This window comes from Gigantopelta aegis, chromosome 4 (genome assembly GCF_016097555.1).
Source record: "Gigantopelta aegis isolate Gae_Host chromosome 4, Gae_host_genome, whole genome shotgun sequence".
Classification (NCBI taxonomy): domain Eukaryota; kingdom Metazoa; phylum Mollusca; class Gastropoda; order Neomphalida; family Peltospiridae; genus Gigantopelta; species Gigantopelta aegis.
The window spans coordinates 271,044-297,766 of record NC_054702.1 but is presented as its reverse complement, the minus strand read 5'-3'; the positions used below and the strand labels follow the sequence as shown (position 1 = coordinate 297,766).

The 26,723-nt window shown below is 38.7% G+C and overlaps 2 protein-coding genes across 3 annotated transcripts in view; both read left to right on the top strand.

Annotated features, from left to right (window-relative positions):
* Nucleotides 1-26,723, top strand: part of LOC121372424 (popeye domain-containing protein 3-like) — a 466,410-nt gene that overhangs the window by 398,038 nt on the left and 41,649 nt on the right. The gene's annotated exons all lie outside the window — the stretch shown is intronic.
* Nucleotides 7,391-26,723, top strand: part of LOC121372426 (transmembrane protein 258) — a 29,668-nt gene continuing 10,335 nt past the window's right edge. The window contains exons 1-2 of one of the 2 annotated variants that reach the window (XM_041498731.1): nucleotides 7,391-7,493; nucleotides 25,826-25,941. In XM_041498731.1, the coding sequence (XP_041354665.1) occupies nucleotides 7,491-7,493; nucleotides 25,826-25,941 (119 nt within the window). In that variant the 5' untranslated portion in view covers nucleotides 7,391-7,490. Of the gene's footprint in view, nucleotides 7,494-22,207; nucleotides 22,212-25,825; nucleotides 25,942-26,723 lie in introns of those variants that run through there. The other variant, XM_041498732.1, reaches the window with a different exon arrangement.

Below are 26,723 nucleotides of genomic sequence, written 5' to 3'. Positions count from 1 at the left end.
ACAAACACACACAGACACACACATACAGAGACACACACAGACACACACAGACATACACACACATATAGAGACACACACATACACACACACACAGACACATATATATATACACACACACACACACACACAGAGAGACACATACACACAGATACACACACACACAGATACACACACACACAGACACAGACACACACACACACACAAGAGAGACACAGACACACACACAGACACACACACAAAGAGAGACACACACACATACACACACACACAGACACACACAAGCAGACACACACACACACACACACACACACAGAAACACACAGACACACACAAACACATACACACACACACAGAGACACACACACAGACACACACACACAGACACAGACACACACACACACAAACACAGCCACACACATACATACATACACACACACAGACACATACACACACACACACACACACACACACACACACAGAGACACAGACACACACACACATACAGAGAGACACACACACAGCACACACCCAGATACAGACAGAGAAACACACACAGACAGACACATACACACACAGACACACACACACAGACACACACACACACATAATTATTAGTAATATTATTTTAGACTATACATTATGCACGAAGACAAAACGATGCATGTTTCTTAGGATGTTAACAACAAAATCCTTTTCATTTTGTGGTAAAGATTTACCCACACACGTCTGAAAGAAGTATTTGTTGGATATCAATAGGATTTTCGGGTCCCCTTCTATTAGAATAATCGTATAGGCCTACTTCCCATCAGTGTTACAGAGTGTCCACTTTACGGTCGCCCGAGTGCGAGTGCTAATAATTTTTACATGCTCATATACCACTAGAGTTTTGAGCATGTCCGTCCCGGGGCCTGTCTCTGGATAGCCAGTGACTTGCTCCAGGACAGAAAAAATTAAGGGAACAATTTTGAAATTTACATCCAAAAATTAATTAGTGGGCCTTTAAAATTTTGATGCGCATCTCTAATTAATATTTAAGTTTGAGGTGGGCGGAATTTGAAATACGAATTTAGTAGTTGGTCAAAGACCAAAAGGAAAATGAGCTACAAAAATTTAAGTCCAAACAATAAAATTAGAGTGCTCGACCGAAAAGTTTTTAAGGTGATTTAAGCAATTTAGACAGGCTGCCAAAATAAATTGCGTCTCCTTCCGCTGAGTAGATGGAGGGGGCGACGACGCAGATGGAACCGCCTCTGGCGGTTGAGCCGCCAGTTTTGGTTCCCCCTGTGTCGCCCCTGGTGCACGTCTTCTCTTTCCACGCTATCGCCACTACATGGGCTACTCTTTCCGATTAGCAGCAAGGGATCTTTTATTTGCGCTTCCCACAGGCAGGATAGCACAAACCATGGCCTTTGTTGAACCAGTTATGGATCACTGGCCGGTGCAAGTGGTTTACACCTACCCATTGAGCCTTGCGGAGCACTCACTCAGGGTTTAGAGTCGGTATCTGGATTAAAGATCGGTTTGTGTTGGAACGTTTTCACCCAGTCGTTATTGCGAACGATGTCAACATAGATTGCTATCAGCCTAGTATTTTTTTTTTTTTTTAATTCATCATCATACGGCCATAAAAGCACCTTATTCATTCCAAGACCGAGCCTTGATAAAAGAGTCCAGATGTTTGATTGTGTGGGTCCCGTGACAACATAAATTTAAAGTCGCACACCCTAGTTTCAGCCCGCGAAAATTAATTCTAATTTTGGTTAATTTACAAAACTGCAACACACTTAGATCACGTTTTCATAAAATAGAGTGAAAAAGCAGGTTTTATATTGATAAATACCATGGGAATCCTCGTGACCCAATTACTGGAAATAATTTTGAAAGTTAGTATTCTGATGTCACCGGTAGATGTCGCTCGAAGCAAAGAAATGCCTATCTCACGACGAATTTCCCAGAGTGCACACAGACTTTGGGTGCGTTCCTTTCACCTCTCCTGGGCATGTTCCAACTGTTCTATCCTGGACAGCGAAAGGAATGAGTTTGGGTGCTTCTCTTAAAAAAGTGGCTGCTGCAGCAATCATGATACTTGAATCGGAATAAGACGACAATGATAGTCCGTCACTGACCATGTTGACTACACTACAGTGTTTGAAATAATAAATTTTATATATAAAGCGCAATTAGCCTACATTTGCTATTCGGCACCGGGTACTACTGGCTTTAAGGGTTTGTAACGTTTTGTATTAAGATACTTACTTGCCTGAACTTTATTGTTATGAAAATGTTCACGAACTGTGAAGAAAAACCTCACAAATGAACGACAAGCAAACGACAACAAATCGGATGTTGATTGCGCGAACCGTGCACGAGAAAACAAACCGAACCAAAATGATAACGGTCACGTGGTATACCAACGTCTGTGACGTTGGAACGGGAAGATCCCCTTTAAAAATAGATTAGAACTTGTCTGCTCAACGGTTTTTTCCTCAAACGTTTTTAAGAAATATGAAAAATGCATTTTGTGGTATTACAAACACCAGCATTACCAAAAAACACTTCAGGTGAATGGAAATGTATAATCTAAATAATAAAATGTAAGTAAAGTGCAATTTTATTTGTGAGAAAATGGGTTTAGTAGCGAAAAACAACGGCGTGAGGGCGTGTCTCTTTAATTATAACAGTTTGTAATAAAACTAAAACAAGTTCTGATACTGCTACATTTGGAGCCGACGTAGGGACTGGGTGTGTTCTTAACACAAGAATACAATTATAACCCAGTCAGGACCCGTAACAGTTCAACTGCCCGTGGCCCACAGCTCCGGGACGTAACTTCACTTGAGGGTGGAGTATGTAGTAGTGTTGATATAAAGTGCTCCTACTGGCAGTAGCTAGTGGGAATTTCCCTATTAGCTCAGTTGGTAGAGCGCTGGACTCTCGAATCCTCCCAGTGGAGGTTGATATTTTTCTGTGCGTCGGCTCCAAATGTAGCAGTATCAGATTTTCCACTTTTCCAAAACACATGAAGGAAAACAGCTACGGGTGGGTTCAGACAATTGATTGGATGTCACAACAAAATGAAGACAAGGAAAAACACCCAGGTAGATGACACCTGGGTGTAAGATACACTGGATTCTCCAGCACACAGAAAGAGAACAGAACAATCTTTCAGATAATATCCACTTTCAAATAATACTTTCAGTTCCACCTTTAAAAATGAAATCTGGCCTGACAATATAATCTTAGCAGGAGAAATAAACATGAACACTAGAGACAAGTTGTTTTATTCCCTGATGGGCTTGGGAGAGGAGTTTGAAACAATAGTTAACATGCCAGGCAAGTAACATGCGTTAGTAGTGTAAGCTGAAAGAAACGATTACCACAATTACAAGTTACCAGCCTATTGTTTGACATAACCTGGCTAAGGATAAAATAAAACATTAGTTACACAATAAGCTGACAGCAGGCAAGCTGTAAATAAAAACTTACATCAATTACAAAAGCTGATAGCAGGCAATATCTGCAAATAAAACATTAAATACAAATCCTAACTAAAACAAATACCACATACTTCCACATTTGTATGATATGATAACATATGTTTGTAAAGTGCAATTTAAGTAAGTTCTTTTTTTAAACGAAATTCGGTCACGGGTTATTCAAAAGTTGTACGGGCGAGTCAAAATGTTGCTGTGTGTGGCCCGATTGGCCAGTCAAAAATAATCCCAAGTGCATACACTGGTGTTACAGTATACAATCTATCAATAACCTCAAATAGTTCTGTTACGCAATCAGGGGCGTAGGCTGGGGGGGGGGGGGGGGGGTCGGGAGGTTCGGATGAAGCAAATGATCCGCTATCAGAACTAAAACATACAGGTTTATACATATGGAGTTTCTGGTGGTGCAAAACAAAATAGAAAAAGGGTCCACTTGGTTCATATTAGACACACACACACCCCCCCCCCCCCCCGGTCCAGATCACGCTACGCCCCTGGTAATATGACATAGTTCACTGTTGGCGTCTATCAGATGCCACGAATTGACGCACATGAAAGAGGCTACCTTTCGATCAAATGAGTCGTAAACCAGTTAACTCAATTTGCTGAAAATTAGGCCCTAGCTTCATGAAATTACGCAACATTTTCTATTTGACTTTAAACCTTTAGCGACCGGCCTCGGTGGCGTCGTGGTTAGGTCATCGCTCTACAGGCTGGTAGGTACTGGGTTCGGATCCCAGTCGAGACATGGGATTTTTAATCCAGATACTGACTCCAAACCCTGAGTGAGTGCTCCGCAAGGCTCAATGGGTAGGTGTAAACCACTTGCACCGACCAGTGACCCATAACTGGTTCAACAAAGGCCATGAGATATGCTATCCTGCCTGTGGGAAGCGCAAATAACAGATTCATTGCTGCCTGTCGTAAAAGAGTAGCCTATGTGGCGACAGCGGGTTTCCTCTAAAAAAAAAAAACAGTGTCAGAATGACCATATGTTTTACGTTCAATAGTCGATGATAAGATAAAAAAAAAAAAAATGTGCTCTAGTGGCGTCGTTAAATAAAACAAACTTTACTTTTTTATTTTAAACCTTTAGCATAAAAATCAAGCCTTGCCCGCTACCGACCCTGGTCGGGCTGCTTGTGCTAAGCTTAGATGCCAGCGCGGGCGACCCCCTTTCCTACCCACCCAAACCTTTTCCTGTTCTGAACAGAGGAGCCAGCAAGTCGACATCTGCAGCCATGACAGGCGTGTGCTACCACAGCTTGTTCAGAATGTGCACGTTAAAAGTTAAAACCTATGACCTGACCTGACCTGACCGCATGCAAAATGTGAAAAAGGCTCTATCGGTTTCCTTTTGACGCAAACGAACATTAATATATACAGCTCACAAAAAAGTAGGCGATATTCCCCCCCCCCCCCCAGGGGCGGATCCAGGAATTTTAGCAGGGGGGTCCAGTCTTGAGCCTTTGAAGCCCCCCCCCCCCGCTCGATAGGAATTTTTCATATTTGAAGATAGCTTTAGATGGATTTGAAGTATATTCCCGTTATCAACAGGGGGGGGGGGGTCCAGACCCCCTCGACCCCTCCCCCCCTGATCCGCGTCTGCCACCACATTACCAAAATTTAATTTCAACATTTATTTTAACATAAACAATTAACAAATAAATGAATGAATGAATGTTTAACGACACCCCAGCACGAAAAATACATCGGCTATTGGGTGTCAAACTATGGTAATGCAAATAAATAAAGTGATGATCAACATCAATATAAAAATTCAAGGTTTAAACAAAAACAGTGTAAAGAACTGTGCAAAAATAGAAATACAAATATCACACAAGTTTACGGACACCGAATTTTACTCTAAACTTCAATTTGTGCTGTATTGGCCATTCTCAAAGAGAATGTTACACCCCTGCACCACGGTGAGGTTACAGCACGCGCAGGGGAAAACAATTAACATATACCGTACATAACTTGTACATGTGCCCTGAATTCCAATGGTTTTAACATGACCACGTGCACTGTGACCAATGACCGCTACATACAGGTAATTCATCTGCGGCAAAGGACCACCATTTTGACTCAACAACATGGTCCATAGGCGGGGCGGGAGGGGGCGCAGGGGCCCTAAATTTTGCGATAGTTACAATTTTATTATATATTAATTTTCATTTTTTTTACGATCCCGCTCCAAACCTCACCTAAAGTTCCCTTGGCATTCCACCTCATGTCACTGGGGTCCCCTATACTGGATTTTCTGGATCCGCCACTGTCGTCGACTACTACGTCACAGGTACAGCGGAGCGGGGGATGGGGTGGGTGGGTGATGAATCCTGACTGGGTAATTCTGAACAATAATAAAAAATACTGATGGTAAATCTTAATAGTATACAGTCATAATTACACTGGGATAGTACTATATAAGGCAAAATATTCAATCGCTTTTAAAAAAAAAAAAAAAATCCCCAAAGCGGATTAGGCCTATAGCGGATTATGGATATGTTGTTCTACCAGAAAACACGCTTCGAATGATACCAAAATAATTTATATACCATATTTTTCCGGATCAAACCCTTCAACGACCAGACTACTAGTCCAAGTTTAAGTACAAATTGAGAGACTTGTAAAGCTATTCGATCCTATATCGTCAACGTCCCTAACTGCGTTATGCTTCAAATTCCGTTCACTTTGTTTTCTCGTGCACTGTTCGCGCAATCAACATCCGATTTGTTGTCATCGGCATGTCGTTCATTTATGAGGTTTTTCTTCACAGTTCAGGAACATTTTTATAAACAATAAAGTTGAGAAAAGTAAGTATCTAAATACAAAACTTTACAAACCCCTAAAACCATTAATTTTACTAAGTCGTTTTTATTTATTCCTTAAAATTACCGATATCGGGTCCACATGATTCGTAAACATTGACTTAAAATGGAGAAAGATGAATTAACGTTCGGTGCGTGTCACATGACCTCACACGTGCCAGATCAACTAGGCCAAAGAATTTAATTTTTACGATTTTTAAGACCCCTGTTGTTAGAATTTGTTTTCAATTATTATATTCGATCTGCAAAAGGTATGCTACATTTTTTGTGCCTCTATTGTAGTGAATAGTATTCATAATCCATTCATAACAGTTGTAAATAACTGTGAGTATATAAATTGTGTTAATTTAGAATCAATTCATTAAAAATTTTATATTTTACAAACTATTCGCAGGTATGAACGTTCAGTATTGACATCAAGTGTGAGCGATGTGTGTTGCTAAAACGCGGACCGGACCAGAACGCTTGATAAATTTAATTTTTCCTTTAAAAAAAAAAAAAAGTTAACTATTCGGCAACTGTGCATAATTAAGAAACACATATTTTTTCATGTAGTTGCCTTAAAAATGGAAAATGACGAACCGCACATGTGCAGTACGATACTTTTTGCAAACCCATGCGCCTGAACGCAGTTAGAAACGTCGCACCCTTTCCTGTTTACCGGAGGGCGTTTCACTGTCATTTATTATAATGGATATGTTTTACGTCCACATTGTTGATTTTTTACGTTATTTGATTGCAGTTTATTTTGTTTCACGTAGTGTAGCTGAAACATGTAGAATAGTATTTCCGTAAATATCGTATTCGTGTTTTGTCGTTAGGTGAACGCAGTTTGGGACGTCGATGGTACCCTTTCGGGCGATACGGAAATAAACACAGTTGGTGAATTGAGACATCACACCACACGTTCGTAATCGATAATGACTTGGCTACACTGTGAATACATTGTAATTAAATACCATAAGTATCATAACATGTTCATGTTAAACATATTTCAGTATCCCCTCCTTTTTGTGTTGGTAGTTATATTATATAATTATTATATATAATTATATTCTTTCAGCAGTTTCCGCGGTGCTCCGAAGAAGATGGCAGAAAACAAAAACTACATCTAACAGCCAATCAAAGGCGGATCCTTTTCCCTGTACACCGAGAACGTGTCAACATGGTGAGTTGTCTCGTCAGGTATTACAATTGTATTCGACTTTTGTCGAATACATTTAGGCAGCATATATATGCATGTGTGTGTGGAAATATATACATGCTACGGGAGCTATATGTTTTTGGCGTACTTGTCTTACAGTATAATGTAGTTTTATACTACCAATGGGGCCCACGATGGGTGTCTTAAAGTGTTTTTTTCCCCTTTCAAATAGGGCCCGCATAGCAAAACTAGTGGCCCAACTGGCCACCAGTCAGTCAATTCATGGCACGGGTCAAACTCTTTCTACAGCACTGATAGTTCATCAAAATTAACCTAGAGTGCACACGGTCGTCGTTGATATATAAATTGCTGTAGGTCAGGAGCATCACTGATGATAGCCCGAGTAGTCTGACTGTAAGAGTCAGTACTCGGGCTACACTGATGATAGTTCATCAAGATAAACGTCTCCGGCACTATATTTATTATTGTGATGTTTATTGCTATGCCGGTGTGGTATGACATACGGCCCGGCGTGATATGCGGCGCGTTGCGTTTAACTGCGCATGCGCGAAATATGCGGGCCAAATCTCATCACCACCTGCATGACAAATGGACTGCCATGACATATGGCCCGTTTGTGGTTGTTCGGGAAGGGCATGTAAAATACTAAAATTATGAGATCATTCATGGTTACTGTGTGTGTGTGTGTGTATTAGTGATGGTATAAATTATTCAGAAAAATAAGACAAGAGGTTGAAGAGCTTAATAGACAGTTTTTCTCTTATGTGCCAAGTGCGAATATCAGTTGGTGGAACACCACTAAGCTTCGTTATTGTAAATAAATGTTTAACAGGTCAGGTCAGGTCATAGGGCTTTACGTGCACATTCAGAAAAAGCTGTTGTAGCGCACACCTGTCCTGGTCCTGTCCTGTTTAACATGTTGCCTTCGTTATAAATATCAAAATTCTCTCGTAATGTTTTGTTTCATTTAATTGCTACTGCAGGCAAGGTATTGTCATACTAAATGAATCTACAAATGTCAAGCTTCGCTAACGCCGATGCATTCCACAGGACTTCACACTGTGTTAATTGATACACAGTGGTGATCCTGGATTGAATGGGTACTATACTACTAGTACTAGCATCTGTGAAGGTGTGACTAGTGCTTATTTCTTATACCTTGTCACTGTTGGTTCACTGACCGACTGATACCCATTTTCAAAAAGGTTCAGGCACATCACCATTTAAGATGGCAATTTTCAGTAAACATTTCATATAAAAATTTCATGTCTGGATAAAATTAAAGTCGCCCCCACCCCCAATATTTTTTTTTTTTTTTTTAAAGAATAATCCCTGGAATTTTCAGATAATATAATATATGTAATGTTCACTTCACATGAAAATTGTGTGTAATCCCTGATATTTTCAGTTAAGCATAATACATGTGCCTGAAATTTTCAATAAAACATAATACCTGAAATTTAGTCAATTATATACATATTCCCAGTTTCATATATCACTGTAATGAGGTTGCCCACTGGTAAAGCCTGATGCATGGTCAATCTTGGATTGATCCATTTCAGTGGGTCATTGTGCTATTTCTTTTTTCAGGCTGTGGTATGTACTATCCTGTCTGGGATACTGCATATAATAGATCCCTTACTGCCAATAAGAAAGACTATTGTGTAGGTTTCTTCTCTTATTATCTGTGTGGTCCTCAACCATATATATGTACCTGACGCATTATAACCGTAGTTAAAAATATGAATGCATAGTGCAATACAACATTCCTTCCTTCTCTCATTGTAATTGAATTCTCTCATCTTATTAGGAACCTGAATACAACTTCTTCCTTAAAAGTTACAACGTGTAATTAAGAAATAGGAATGTGTTATGACCGTCACAAAACTAAAGCTAAGAGCCAGGACAGATGTAACAACATTGATAAAAAAAATTTTTTATCTGCTGCTAATAACTGTTATATTAGTAAGTATCTCATAAAGAAATACAAGTCCATTTTGAAGTAAAGATGGTTAGGTAAGTATACCTAGGCTTGTGTTTTTATAGAATCTAGGAACAAAAATAACTGGTAAAAAAGTCAGAAAAAAAAACCCCAGGAAAAAAGTCACAACTTTTAATTAAAAATATATTAGGCAATGAAACAGTTTTTGTCAAAGTTCTTTGTTTTCAATGTTGGTGGTTCCAGCAGATGTTCCACCCAATGCCACAGAAATTCTGCCAGTTTTGCGGTCCTTGAAGCCACAATAGGAAGCCATTGTTTTTAATCTACCCTAATCAGTAAGCTGGACCCAGGCATAATTAACTCTAATCAAGAGGTGTCCCTAATCACTGCCCTGCAGGATACGAAGCCTCTTTCTTTAACTTAACCTAATTGACCCAGCCACTCTACAAACCCACCCTATCAATAAGTTTAACATGTCCCCCCCACCCACCCTCCGCATACTTTCTTTTAATTTAGCCACATTCAATACTCTGCAAACTCGCATTTTGTTAGATAAAAATTGTGATTTTTTTCTGTGACTTTTTTTCCAGCCACCGTTTTGCTACTTCTATAGACCTATAGTTGGGTAAGCAGAGATTATCTGTGATCTGAATTTCAATAAATGTTTACAGCAGCATAGCTCTCGCACACACAGTCCAGCAAGAAATCACAGCTGATGTCATTCCAAACTTTCAGACTAGCCTCGGTGGCGTCGTGGCAGGCCATCGGTCTACAGGCTGGTAGGTACTGGGTTCGGATCCCAGTCAAGGTATGGGATTTTTAATCCAGATACCGACTCCAAACCCTGAGTGAGTGCTCCGCAAGGCTCAATGGGTAGGTGTAAACCACTTGCACCGACCAGTGATCCATAACTGGTTCAACAAAGGCCATGGTTTGTGCTATCCTGCCTGTGGGAAGCGCAAATAAAAGATCCCTTGCTGCTAATCGGAAGAGTAGCCCATGTAGTGGCGACAGCGGGTTTCCTCTCAAAATCTGTGTGGTCCTTAACCATGTCTGATACAATATAACCGTAAATAGTATATGTTGAGTGCGTCGTTAAATAAAACATTTCTTTCTTTCTTTCTTTCCAAACTTTCAAGCCAAAACAAGAACTCTTGTTGAACATTATAATAATAGTTTATTGCATTCACAATATACATTTCACCGATAGCTCTGGGTGAGTAGAAAATGTCTTTAAATTAATTATATTAAACTTCTAAATATTTTACAAATCCATTTATTTTGTAACAAAATATCAATTATTACATTAAATTATTATGCCAAATAAAAATTGCCAATTGTTTTTAAAATTTGTATTTGACGAGTGCCAGAGCTAAATTTAAATAAAATGCAGTGGCATATGAATACAAAAATTGTACAAAAATTATCATGCATAAAATACATGTACTGAAAAGTTTGTTTGACTGGACATCTAAAAAGAAAATGGATAAAAAAATGTATATACTTAAACATTTTGAAATATCTGTTTACATGTATTAGTATGGTTAAACAATGGTTTTGAACATACTAGGATCTTGGGGGAAAAAAAAAAACTAAACCTGTGGAATATATATATTTTTTCTCTCGTTTTGTCATAATAGAACAGATATTCATGTTCTGTCAGTACATATAGGTACATGTATATTTAACCTATTTTATTACTGCCACAGAGCTTTAGTTTGATTATTAGTGTTATCCACGACTTATAATATGGTCCGGACAAGGATTTACTATTATGTGCAGTAGACTGAAAAGTAGGTCACAGTGACCTAGTAATAGTATGCAACACACCGCCATCCCAAGTTGTTCCTACATGTGAGGTTTGATGGTCATGTGGCCTCAGACCACAATTAATTTCGCTATATGTTTCTATATAGCCTTAGTGGCTATAACATTTTTATTAATATCAGCAGGCCCGTGAAGTTTTGTATGTACCTTTGCCTGCATGGGGGACACATACCCTGAAAAGGACAACCCCTGTTGTCCAGCTCTTTCTCCCAGCATATTGGTTTAAACAGACACACCCTCAAAACCAGGCCGGAGTACACCCATTTTACACAAAAAGCACTACTTTTGCATGGGCCGGAATTACCACAAACAAGTCTTCAATGTCAACAAGTTACACATGTTTACAAACTACATGCTATCCCCTGTCACTTCAGTCAAACAGTTGCCACTTCATAGCTGTCTGCCATGAAATAATCAGTCAAACAGCAGACTACTTGCGCGGTGAAACTTCCGGATTTTCGACAACCAAATGGGAAGATAACTGTAATCTGAGGCCTATCAGTCCATTTTTTTCCCTAAAAACTGGCCCACACTAATGCATTCCAATGATATACATATTAAAGCAATGCTCGGTAAGTATCGGTATGTCACCTTTAAACTGAGTATACAGAGGCTGTGTTAAAACACCTACCACAGTGCTTTGCCATGGCCAATTTTAGCAATGGAAACTTGAGGGACACCAACTTCAAAATGTAATAACTTTATCATATTTTGGAATTTCTTCATACAATGAGCAGCTATTTTTTCTTCTACATATGTTCTATCTGCACAGTGTTGTCTTGTAAAGATTTTGAAATATTTAAAGGAAAAAAAATCAATCATTAGATTTTACTTCATTTTTAATTAAATATTAAACTTAAATTTAAATTTTTGAGAAACAAAAAAATCTAAAACTGTAAAATTTTGCATTTTAGATATGATAAGTGGAGGCTTAGTAAAGATATGGTGACTGAATTCATGATACATTATTAGAAATGTGTCAGAGGGATGGTGAAAGTCACAAAATTGGGGCCATTTGCAACAAATGTTTACACACTAATTTCAGGGAAAATTAGACATGATAGGCCTCATATTCAATTTTGACCTGCTGTATTTACTTAATCTACTTCATTTACTGTATTAGACATGTAGCCACTTTGTAAAAGGCAAAACAGTCCATATAAATGCATATTAATATGAATATGCCCTACAGATATTACTTAGGTATACACCATAATATTTTTTTTGTTGACGACAACTTTGAAAATGAAGATTTTGTCACAAAATGCTGATATAAATCCTACCAAGAGGTACTTGCACCATATTTTTCAGTTTCCAGTGATAACTGTTAACAAGTGTAGTCATGTGCCAGTGTCTGGGATACCTCAGTGTAGTATTTCTTGATTGGAAGGATGTTTGTAGTAATGACCACTGAATATGCATTATGGATTATTCTGCCATATGTATTACAAGCCAAATGTTAACCTTTTTGGCACATTTTCTGCAATAAACTTGACAAGTATACCAGCATCTGATTACTGAACACAATAAATACATTCAGACAGCATAGAATATTAGCGTATTAGATTTTCTAAGGATAAAAGACCATTTTTGAAAAATGACTGAAGTGTGTAATTTACATAAATGTAGGTGAAATGTATTATTTGAGTACTTAATCTTGTTAAAAACTGTATACTATTTATTTAAAGTGTTTAATTACATTTAGTAGTGATATATTCATTATATTTAGATCTTCTGTCCAATTGCAATAATTGAGAAACTCATTAAAATTCAATATGTAAAAAAAATTAAAATCTCAATATTGACTAACAAAATCCAACTTTTGCTCTTTGTTACCAAATTATTAGCTCAAAACTGTTAAAAAATATTGCAACAACCTGTAGTAACATCAGAGGTCATCTTATGCTATTTTGGAGGATACTGAAATTTAAAAGTTGAAAATTTTAATTTTAATTTTTAATAAATTCAAAAAAAATGTTTTTTAATTTAATCAAATATTTAGAAAATAAATAAATTAGTTTTCATATTCCTTGTGGTATGCACAATCAGTCTGTGTAATTTCACCTCTCTGGTTATAATACTTTCATCAGAATCAAGCATTTAACCGGTGTAATGTGTGAACTATATCAGGCCTCAGACCACAATTAATTTCGCTATATGTTTCTATATAGCCTTAGTGGCTATAACATTTTTATTAATATCAGCAGGCCCGTGAAGTTTTGTATGTACCTTTGCCTGCATGGGGGACACATACCCTGAAAAGGACAACCCCTGTTGTCCAGCTCTTTCTCCCAGCATATTGGTTTAAACAGACACACCCTCTAAACCAGGCCGGAGTACACCCATTTTACACAAAAAGCACTACTTTTGCATGGGCCGGAATTACCACAAACAAGTCTTCAATGTCAACAAGTTACACATGTTTACAAACTACATGCTATCCCCTGTCACTTCAGTCGAACAGTTGCCACTTCATAGCTGTCTGCCATGAAATAATCACAGTCAAACAGCAGACTACTTGCGTGGTGAAACTTCCGGATTTTCGACAACCAAATGGGAAGATAACTGTAATCTGAGGCCATGTATGCAAGATATGGTCAGGACAAGAAAAAGTTGACAGACAGACAACGCCATACCATAATACTCATCATCGTAGGTGGGTGTATAAAAATGAAATTGTGAAATTAACACATCTGAATATAAACAAGGGCATAATTCAACACTAAAAAATGGGACCATTGAGCTATTACTCAGTCCAACCAGTGCACCACGAATGCTGTGGTATGTGCTATCCTGTCTATGGATGGTGCATATAAAAGATCCCTTGCTGCTAATCTGAAAGAGTAGCCCATGAAGTGGTGACAGCGGGTTTCCTCCCTAAATATCTGTGTGGTCCTTAACCATATGTCCGACGTCATATAACCGTAAATAAAATGTATTGAGTGCATTGCTAAATGAACCATTTCCTTCCTTCAGGGCTTGTAGGATTTTTATAAAATCCACTAGCCACTAAATAACAGTAATAATCCGATATGTCACCTAAAGAGGGATAGAGCTTAAAAACACAAACATGTAGGGGCGGGATATTCATATTTACAAAATTGACTTTTCTGCAACATTTGACTTCACTAGCCGTCAGGCATTGCAATAGTAGTTATTTACTAGCCCAACTTTGAATAACACTAGCCATGGGAGTGGGGCTACCATAATCTACAAGTCCTGCTTCCTTCTTTCAACAATAAAAACATGCAATACTTTTCCCAAAACAGTAATATTTTAATCCACTCATAAGTCAACCCACTAAGTTACAAAATACTATTAGGGCAGCTGGCAAGTATGGTACCAGTTAAAAGAAGAAAGCCACTGAAACTGAATTGAATGTGACAACACACCATGTCTGTGTTGGCGGGGGCGAACCACAGCAGCAGAAGACATAGAACATGCTCTATATTTTAACAGCACCAGACTCAGCTTCTGTGGCTTTGGGCCGGGTCTGTCTAAAAATAGAGCTCAAAATGTATTGAAGACATTGCATGTATTTTTTTAAATCTGGAAGTTGTTGGCTTATTGAAATGGACTGGATGTGTCATACAGGTCTTGACCTTAACGTTTTTAAGTGGTAGCCCACCAGGTTCCGGGTTATGAAATCTGGTAGTCGTCAGTAAAATTGGTAGCCCATAGTTTTAATAAACTTTTAAAAAAGGAGAGAAAATAGCAAAATAATTTATTTTTATTTAAACAGTGTTTTATGGGTTTATTTTTATGTATTTAAGCATCTTGTTGATTGCAGAGTAACTGGATGTGCAAAACAAAATCTAATAGCTCAGGGGACTACCAGGTTTATCATGCTGCAGTTAATTTCAAAAACCTACATGCTGTTTACGTCATTAATTGATCTATTCTTTTAGTTACTTTCACCTTTTTTTGATTGGCAGGTGTACATTTGGTAGAATGATAGACAATGCAATTGCAGTTTCAGATAGGTCGCCACTATCTAGACACACACACACATAAAAGTACCAATATTTAATGGTTTAATGGTTCAAGCATACTGTCCTGGGCACACACCAGCTATCTGGGCTGTCTGTCGAGGAGAGTGGGTGGCTTGTTAGTTGGTTAGTGAGAGAGAAGAGTGTTGTGGTCTTACACACCAGCTATCTGGGCTGTCTGTCGAGGAGAGTGGGTGGGTTGTTAGTTGGTTAGTGAGAGAGAAGAGTGTGGTGGTCTTACACACCAGCTATCTGGGCTGTCTGTCCGGGAGAGTGGGTGGCTTGTTAGTTGGTTAGTGAGAGAGAAGAGTGTGGCTATCTGGTGGGTGGCTTGTTAGTCTTACACACCAGCTATCTGGGCTGTCTGTCGTGGAGAGTGGGTGGCTTGTTAGTTGGTTAGTGAGAGAGAAGAGTGTGGTGGTCTTACACACCAGCTATCTGGGCTGTCTGTCGAGGAGAGTGGGTGGGTTGTTAGTTGGTTAGTGAGAGAGAAGAGTGTTGTGGTCTTACACACCAGCTATCTGGGCTGTCTGTCCGGGAGAGTGGGTGGCTTGTTAGTTGGTTAGTGAGAGAGAAGAGTGTGGTGGTCTTACACACCAGCTATCTGGGCTGTCTGTCGAGGAGAGTGGGTGGCTTGTTAGTTGGTTAGTGAGAGAGAAGAGTGTTGTGGTCTTACACACCAGCTATCTGGGCTGTCTGTCCGGGAGAGTGGGTGGCTTGTTAGTTGGTTAGTGAGAGAGAAGAGTGTTGTGGTCTTACACACCAGCTATCTGGGCTGTCTGTCCGGGAGAGTGGGTGGCTTGTTAGTTGGTTAGTGAGAGAGAAGAGTGTGGTGGTCTTACACACCAGCTATCTGGGCTGTCTGTCGTGGAGAGTGGGTGGCTTGTTAGTTGGTTAGTGAGAGAGAAGAGTGTGGTGGTCTTACACACCAGCTATCTGGGCTGTCTGTCGAGGAGAGTGGGTGGGTTGTTAGTTGGTTAGTGAGAGAGAAGAGTGTGGTGGTCTTACACACCAGCTATCTGGGCTGTCTGTCGAGGAGAGTGGGTGGGTTGTTAGTTGGTTAGTGAGAGAGAAGAGTGTTGTGGTTTTACACACCAGCTATCTGGGCTGTCTGTCGAGGAGAGTGGGTGGGTTGTTAGTTGGTTAGTGAGAGAGAAGAGTGTTGTGGTCTTACACACCAGCTATCTGGGCTGTCTGTCCGGGAGAGTGGGTGGCTTGTTAGTTGGTTAGTGAGAGAGAAGAGTGTTGTGGTCTTACACACCAGCTATCTGGGCTGTCTGTCGAGGAGAGTGGGTGGCTTGTTAGTTGGTTAGTGAGAGAGAAGAGTGTGGTGGTCTTACACACCAGCTATCTGGGCTGTCTGTCGAGGAGAGTGGGTGGCTTGTTAGTTGGTTAGTGAGAGAGAAGAGTGTGGTGGTCTTACACACCAGCTATCTGGGCTGTCTGTCGAGGAGAGTGGGTGGCTTGTTAGTTGGTTAGTGAGAGAGAAGAGTGTTGTGGTCTTACACACCAGCTATCTGGGCTGTCTGTCCGGGAGAGTGGGTGGCTTGTTAGTTGGTTAGTGAGAGAGAAGAGTGTTGTGGTCTTACACACCAGCTATCTGGGCTGTCTGTCCGGGAGAGTGGGTGGCTTGTTAGTTGGTTAGTGAGAGAGAAGAGTGTGGTGGTCTTACACACCAGCTATCTGGGCTGTCTGTCGAGGAGAGTGGGTGGCTTGTTAGTTGGTTAGTGAGAGAGAAGAGTGTGGTGGTCTTACACACCAGCTATCTGGGCTGTCTGTCGAGGAGAGTGGGTGGGTTGTTAGTTGGTTAGTGAGAGAGAAGAGTGTGGTGGTCTTACACACCAGCTATCTGGGCTGTCTGTCGAGGAGAGTGGGTGGCTTGTTAGTTGGTTAGTGAGAGAGAAGAGTGTTGTGGTCTTACACACCAGCTATCTGGGCTGTCTGTCGAGGAGAGTGGGTGGCTTGTTAGTTGGTTAGTGAGAGAGAAGAGTGTTGTGGTCTTACACACCAGCTATCTGGGCTGTCTGTCGAGGAGAGTGGGTGGGTTGTTAGTTGGTTAGTGAGAGAGAAGAGTGTGGTGGTCTTACACACCAGCTATCTGGGCTGTCTGTCGAGGAGAGTGGGTGGGTTGTTAGTTGGTTAGTTGGTTAGTGAGAGAGAAGAGTGTTGTTAGTGGTCTTACACACCAGCTATCTGGGCTGTCTGTCGAGGAGAGTGGGTGGGTTGTTAGTTGGTTAGTGAGAGAGAAGAGTGTGGTGGTCTTACACACCAGCTATCTGGGCTGTCTGTCGAGGAGAGTGGGTGGGTTGTTAGTTGGTTAGTGAGAGAGAAGAGTGTTGTGGTCTTACACACCAGCTATCTGGGCTGTCTGTCGAGGAGAGTGGGTGGGTTGTTAGTTGGTTAGTGAGAGAGAAGAGTGTTGTGGTCTTACACACCAGCTATCTGGGCTGTCTGTCCGGGAGAGTGGGTGGGTTGTTAGTTGGTTAGTGAGAGAGAAGAGTGTGGTGGTCTTATACACCAGCTGTCTGTTCGGGAGAATGGGTGGCTTGTTAGTTGGTTAGTGAGAGAGAAGAGTGTTATGGTCTTAAACCTACCCACTGAGCCCTTAAGAACTCACTCTGGGTTGGATCCGGTACCAGGCTGCGAACCCTGTACCTACCAGCCTGTAGTCTGATGGTTTAACCATGATGCCACCGAAGCCGGTGTACCAATATTGTTAACATCACAGGGTATTGTGGTGCATTTTTAACTGTCCTGGCATCTAAAATCACAGTACTTAATGACCCAGTTATAAAGTGAAAAAGAAAAGGAAATTATCACTTGGGGTGCGCTCCTTTCACTCTCCCGGAGAGTCTGAGTACTCCGCACAGCAATGGAGTGAACGGGCACATTGTCCAGGACTTACTCCACCGCTGGGAGTCGATGACTTGGTGCAGCAAGAAGATAAGATGGCAGACAATTCATCTTTTGTTTTTCAGGGAAGCACAAATTACTAATTAGCTAGCCAGATGCGACTAAAAAAAAATCACAAGGACTAGTTAAACAATATAACCACCAGTCCAACAGGCGACATCATTGTTCTGATTGACTATAGTCTGCAATTTAAAGCATTTATTTTATGTTGAATACTTGAAACGAATGCTTAAAGACAGTGACGTTTCGCTGTGAAACCTGTTGTGCTTCAAATTTAGATATTTTGTGTCGTGCGTGGTTCCGATTTGTAAATAATTTCAATTTGGTTTGATGTAAGAAGAAAAGTAAAAGTGTTTTGAAAATAAGATCGTCAACGTTCCTAACTGCATTATATATGCTTCCAACTCCGTTCACTTTGTTTTCTCATGCACGGTTTGCGCAATCAACATCCAATTTGTTGTTCATTTGTGTTGTTTTTCTTCGCAGTTCGTGAACATTTTCAATACCAATAAAGTTCAGACAAGTATCTCAATACAAAAAGTTATAAACCCTTAAAATCAATAATTTTGCTAAGTCTTACAATTTTTGGAGAGGGATACAACCTTGGGAAGGGACATTGCTACCTTTATTTAAAGGTTCATGTTTATCAAAAATGTAATTCACTATTGTTTGGTATCTACGTATACCTTTTACAATATATTCACAATAAAAAGTTGCGTTTTTCCTATCGTTTGCCAAAATGCCTGTTGACTCCAAGAGCTATGTCAAGTGACCCCGTGATGCGCTAACCGGCATAACATGAAACCATCATTCGCAGCCTTTCAGACATTTTATTGGGATGGTGGAATGCATGTATTTTTAAAAAGCAAAATTTTATTGTATTGAATTGTATGGATGGATTATTCTTTTGGAGATTGTTTTCAAATGTAAAATATGGTGAACCGTTGTTTAGTGTTTGAATGTATCAAAGCAGCAGTTTTGTGGACTTTAAACAAACTGACAATCACAGGGTTTGCATGGAAGTGGTTCTTAAACCGAAACTGTGTGTAATGCAAAGGACCATCACTATGGGATAGGATCTGCAGTGACTACGTCATCCCTGGAGATTATAGTGCAGTAGCAGACTGGCAAAAAGTCCTCTAGTTTTCAAGAAGGTGCAACCCGTGTTACAACATTTGTCATCATATATCAAAATGTTCATCCGAGTCTGTACATTATGAAAACTAATGATGACATTGCGGCAATTTAGTGCGGGCTGAGATATTGACCTTTTTTGGGGAAATGAAATCTCATGTAATCAACATAAACAGACACAGTATCCTTATTATTTGATTTAAATAACTGAAATTGTGTGATGTTAGTTATGTACCATTAAATGCTATTGTAAAGCTTTAAAAGTGAAAAACATTTGTGTAACAAGAGTTATTGCCCTTGCTAAAGTTAAATTTTATGATTTTAAAGGTAGACTAAACTCCAACAAGAGCCTTATGTGTTGGAAAGATGCATGCCCGGACCACCAACACATACTGACACTTTAACAAATGAAAATCGCGTAATTTTAGAATTAATAAAAAAAACGTGATTATTCCTGCTAACTGGGGGCAGCCATTTTGTTTCGTTTTTGTGACGACTGGTGGTATAGCTTGGGTCGAAGTGACGTCAGCTCAGGTCCAACTTCTCTATTATGCACAGTGTAAACAAATGCTCTAATTTACGACAAGGTGCTTCGCTTTCATCAACCTGACTTGTAAAACAACATAAATGACTTGATAGTATAATAAACTATTTAACTAAATATATTTCAATTTGCATCAATATAACGAAATGGAGTTATAGTACTTTTTTCTTTTAAAAAATCCAAAGAAAAAATGCATATTATTAGGCCTATTGGTAGGATACGTTCGAGCAAAAACGACCACTCACGATACCCAAGTGATAATTTTCTTTTCTCTGGGACTACGTAATTGTTCGGTTTTGTGATTTTAGATGGGAAAGTCTACTTAATCAAGCGTTTTACAGAATTACTTACAGTAATAAAGCTGGCAAAGTACATTACGATTTGAGGTTATCACACAATACCCTGTGATCTTAATAAAAGAGGCACGTCTTTTTAGTGCGTCTAGACACCGTCTAAATATGCACCTGCCAATCAAGAGCCACAGGTACAGGCCACGGAAAGAAAAGACCAATTAAACAAGAAAACACTCCGACTATTATTTCAGTACGTGGGTTAATTTATATACAAAATATAATAGTTATTTCAACACTTTGACAATGCTGGTTTATTTTGTACTGAAATATAAACCACATATACATGTTACTGGGATAGATATTTTTACAGAACACTACGATGCATCTGCAAAAATCAGGTATGTTTTGTTTCTTCAGTTCGAAGACTAATTCCTGACGTGACACGTTAGGTATTACGTAACCACCAGCTCGCCAGAGGGCGTATTCCCTGGGATGGTACAAAATGGCTGCGCCTGTTATATATAATAGCCGTTACATTTAACTGTTTTATTAATTAACTATGCGATTATACTTGTTGATATTAAGCAATAATGTGCATTATGTATCGTTGAATATGCACACCAGTCCAAAAGCCTTGCTTTAGCATTCCTTTAAGCATTCAAATCCATACTGGCTCTGACATGGACCTACTTAAAATCTAATGCTCATATTGAGTTTTAAATCATATTTATATTGACAAAAAACATTGTTCTAAATAGAAATGTTAATAAAATACATTAAATATGAAGTTTTTAGGTTAAAAAAAAAGTTTGGAAAAAGACTTAAAACATAAAAATCTTAATTCAAGAAATTCCCATCTTACTTTATAAAAATAGCTGAAATTTTATGGTGGTGTTGCTCATGTCTTACTATATATAAAAATGCTACTCTTATACTAAATTATTTTCAAAAAAACAAGAGTTACTTCCCTTGCTAATGTCAATTTATGATCAAGCAGGCACATGTTAGCTCAGAATAATGTAGCAGGTTAAACTTAGATTTTGTTGGGCTATTTATATGTCATTCTAGTGGGAGAATAGATGCTATTTGTCTAGATAATTGCTAGAACGAAAAACAACATGTATTTAAATATTTTAGTCATCTTCACTGGGTTTATCTACCAATTCATATTAAGAGTGATTTCCCCTATAAATGTGAATTTCAGTATGGATGGTGAGTTTACCCTTGGGTCTGAATCAAAACGCTTAAAAACGGACAGGTTTGATGTAACACTATGCATATTTTGCAAACTATCTTTCAAGAAGTTGACCCCATTATTTAAGGTGGTCGATAAATATGACACCAATTTTATTATTTTTGAAATGTTTTTTGCATGATCGCCATAAATAATAATAAAAAACAATGCAACAACTATACATGTTATAATGTAGATACAGGTCATGTCTTTTTCCCTTTGTTCATATACACAGAAATTAATTAATTTTGAAGATAAAAATCTTACAAAAAAATTGGATATATTAAAATGTTCTTTGCTGCTCGACTGCACTTAAACAAAATGTAGTTTGCTTATGGAAAATCCAAATGGCGCGAGTATACTACTACTAGTAGTAGTAGTTAATACTACTACTATTACTAGGGCAGAGCAGGGGGAGGGGCTGGGGAGCTCTGAATAAAAAAATATTGGTAGTAAGTCTCAAGGTAGAGATTAATTATTAGAGGCGAGGCAGTGTAAAAAATAGTGGTACAATTCGGGGTTGCCAGACTCCTTTCAAATTCACCTGTGAAGGACATTCTCACAGATAGAAAAAAAATGGTACGGCCTTGATTATACTTGTAGAATGCTTGTTTTTTAAATTTTATTGGGGAGCCATTTCCGAACCCTCCTAGAAAGTCTCCTTTGCACCCTCGATCTGTCAGCCTCCCCCAACCTATGTCTACATGCATTCACCATACCTGCTACTACTATTATTATTATTATTATTATAACAACATTAATAAAAGGTGCATCTAATTGCTAATTGCGGTTTATACAAAATATATAAAATTTATTATTTCAAACACTGTACTATAGTCAACATGGTCAGTGATGGACTATCATCATTGTCATCTTATTCCGATTTAAGTATCATGATTGCTTAAGCAGTCACTTCCTCAATAGCAGCAGCCATGTTGGAGAAGTAACTTCCTGTTTCAAACTCATTCTTTTCACTGTCCAGGACAGAACAGTTGGAACATGTCCAGGAGAGGTAAAAGGAGCGCACCCTTGGTTGTCACGGTTGGTGGTTTTTGCTCGAACGAGGGGGAGAGGCGTACCCCAGTGGTAAAGCACTGGCTTGATGCGCATTTGGTTTGGGGTCAGTCCCCATCGGTGGGCCCATTGCACTATTTCTCGCTCCAGCCAGTGCACCACGACTGGGACATCAAAGGCCATGGTATGTGCTATACTGCCTATGGGATGGTGCATATAAAAGATCCCTTGCTGTAGTAGGCTACAGATCTGCGATTTTCTTATTTAGATTTTTGCAAAGGGGAAAAATACTGTAATCCCATTTCATTTTGTCAATGCACCTTGAAATATGTTTAGTTAAATTGTTTATTAAATATTAATTATGTTGTTTTTCGAGTCAGGCTGAAACACTTTTCCTTAAATAAACTGTTTACATTACATTGTCATATGTACAGCAGTAGTTGACAGGAGCTGATGTCACTTCCCTTCCTACCTAGAGTACCAGTGACAACGAAAACCAAACAAAATGACTGCCTTAGTAAGCAGGAATAATCATGTTTGGTTTTGTTTAGTTTTTTTGTCATTCTAAGATATTTAACGCATTTTTCATTTCTTGTACTGTCGGTAAGTATTGGTGGTCTGGGTATGCATCTTTTCTACACATAAGACTTGCATTTAAAGCAATTTATACACTCAAAATTTAAAAATATGTTACTGTCATTGCACTTAATATCCATGTTTTTTTTATAGGTACAATTGTTTAAAAGTTTTGAAATGCGATCAGATGTAATCATGATCAAAAAAAAAAATGCAGCAAAACTGACCTCAATAGTTAGATGGTAATAATTTACAAGTGAGATAACTGAAGCCTAAACATCTTCCCCAAAATACATATTGGCTTTCTATATGTTCACTGAAATACATTGAAAACATCACTTGGCGAATATCACGTTTATGGTTTCTGTAGGTATTTGATGGCTATGTCTATACATAATGCTTATTGATACATTTTACCAATAGTGACGGGGGCATACTTTTATTAAAATAAAATTTAGTTAGATCTGTTAGTTATGAACTGTTGACACAGACGAAGTATGCAACATATTTTAATGTACGGAATGGCAAAATAATAAATTTATTTCTAAGATCAATGATCACAGATATGTTTGACACTAAGGGCTCAAGATCAGTTTTTTTTATATTACTTTCAATAACTTTATTATTTTGTTATATAAGTTAGCATTGGAATTTGAGAATATTAAGTTTGGTTATGTCTGAATTACATCTGGACTGCCAGTTAGTGCTGGTAACAGCACCGTTTATAGGGCAATTGATCCCCAATAATCAACTTCGGTTTAACACCTATCCAACAATAAGTGCAACCAACATCAACTATTTACATCAACCAGGTAAATGCACTCAATCCCGGAAAGATACTGACTTTCTTATTTCACCAGCTCTGAAATTCATGTATACCATACACCAACTTGGTGCCTTTAGTGTTCAGTGCACCTCAAGCTATAACACTGTCAGTGTCAGTCTTTGCCAAACTGGAACAACACACATGTATCCAACCAACTGGTCCCCAAGGTTTGCCCTAAAAAGCAGATAAAATGGAAAAACCAATAGACCTCACCACCTGATAAATATTGCGATAGGAGTGCACTGCAGCCCCCTGTTTAAACTGATATTTGTCCATTCCTAGCTAGACCACATGTTTCTATCTTCTACAGCGTCCTGCTATAGAATTTACAACCCAGCCAGCAGTATCCTTCCAATCACTAATAAGCTTCAAGGTGTGGTGGAAGAGGGGTGGGGACTGTCAGTTTAAACATTATTTTATGGGCTTTCTGTCAAGTCGGTTTCTAAACAAATAAATATAAAATTACATTTTACAATCTCTTCACAGTTATGGTACTGCCTAAAAGGAAAAGACAAACTTGTACAAGTCTGTCACTGTTAATTGTCTCTATGAATCACTAATATTGAACCTGACTTGCAATAATAAATGCCCTGATTGCCAAAACCATCAGTTGATAAATTCATCAATTGTTTAATCCAATAGATTGTTATATTTTATGACTAATACACCATTCATTTGTTGGAATACATTAAAATTTAAAAGAACTAAATACCGAACTGTTTCAGTTTGTTTTGTTATGGGGGGGGGGGGGGGGGGGTTTGTCATGGTGTTATAGTACCAGTGGGGTGTCATAACCACTCTGTTGGCAGATGAAATCCAATCATCATTTGTCCCCGGTGTTATTTGCTGAATGAAATAATGGACTAAACTTATAATCATTAAGCATTCTAACTCGGAACAATTAAAAGTTAGACTATCACAATTGAACTTTATTTTTGGACCCACGTGGTAGTGAATGATGCCCCTTATTGTAAAAAAAAGAAAAGAAAAAACCTGCCCACTTTAGTGGGGGGCAAAACAGAGGTTTTGCATTACAAATTAGAACCTGCCCACTTTGGTGGGGACAACAGCTCCATTTCACATTCTACAGGGTACCCATGGGACAGAGAAAATGGTTTTTAAAAATTCCCTGCATGAAAAATTCAGGGAACTTGAAATTTTGATTGGATTTAGGGAAAATACAGGGAATTTTATTTGGGTGTAATGGAATCTGGAAAAATATCAGGGAATTTTGTTGAGTCCTATATTGCATATACATGGATATGTATGCAAAATCATGTAAAATGTAATAAACCTAAGATATTGGTATTTTGGATTCTTTTGTCTTTTTCATGAGGGTATTGAATGATAGCTACTGGTGATTTTTAGTGTATGCTTCAAAAACTATTTATTTTTATTGAGAAATCATCTGGTCACTATGTCAGATTGTACCACCAAGAAAATTGTCATGTTTATATGATATACATATTGCACCCAAAACAATAGTTGTCAAGAGTAGAACTACTAGAAGGCTATACCAGTATTGTTATATTTGTAAACCATAATCTTTATTTTCAGCATGTAGCTTTAGTTTTACTTGTAGTTATAATACAACATAGTGCCTACTGTTTTCCCCAAAGACCACAATGGACATTTTTAGTTTTTATGGCTAGACAATATTAACAGTAATTGGAACACTGGGAAAATAAATAAACATTAATGAGTTGAAATATACACACATATATATATATTATATATTGTGACAGTATGTTGATTATGGTATTTGAAGTTGAAGGCACGGCTAGTGGGGGTGGCAGGAGGCCCTTGTATACAATAAAAAATCATGGATATCAGACAGGGAGAAATCTTTTATGACTGGGAAAATACAGGGAATTTTATTTAGAACATTCTGTGGGTACCCTGATTCTAGATTAAAGCCTGCCCACTTTGGTGGAGACAAAAACTCCATTTCACATTCTAGATTAGAGCCTGGTTTATTTTATGTCAATAGGTGGTGCTGATATCTAGTCTTTATTTGAGATGTTTTTGTTTCTCTGGTTTCAGACGATGTCGATTGAGTTGATGAGTCGGTACGTGAGCCCGATCAACCCGGCGGTGTTCCCGCACCTCACGGTTGTCCTGCTAGGCATCGGAATCTTCTTCATGGCCTGGTTCTTCGTGTATCCTTCAACCGGCAAATACACCTGTCCATAGGCCAGGCTTTCCAAATACATCTACTTCCTCGATAGGCCAGTGGATCCAAATACATCTACACCCTCGATAGGCCAGTGGATCCAAATACATCTGCACCCTCGATAGGCAGGGTTTCCAAATACATCTACACTCGTCCATAGGCCAGGCTTTCCAAATACATCTACACCCTCGATAGGCCTGTGGATCCAAATACATCTACACCCTCCATAGGCAGGGTTTCTAAATACATCTACACTCGTCCATCGTTCATTATATCCCTGTACATTATTTACGTTGTTGTTGATTCTATCCCTGTACACTATTTACGTTGTCATTGATTCTATCCCTATACACTATTTACGTTGTCATTCATTTTATCCCTATACACTATTTACGTTGTTGATTCTATCCCTGTACACTATTTACGTTGTTGTTCATTCTATCCCTATACACTATTTATGTTGTTGTTCATTCTATCCCTGTACACTATTTACGTTGTTGTTCATTCTATCCCTGTACACTAGTATTTACGTTGTTGTTGATTCTATCCCTGTACACTATTTACGTTTTCATTCATTCTATCCCTATACACTATTTACGTTGTTTTTGATTCTATCCCTGTACACTATTTACGTTGTTCTTGATTCTATCCCTGTACACTATTTACGTTGTCATTCATTCTATCCCTGTACACTATTTATGTTATTGTTGATTCTATCCCTATACACTAGTATTTACGTTGTTGTTGATTCTATCCCTGTACACTATT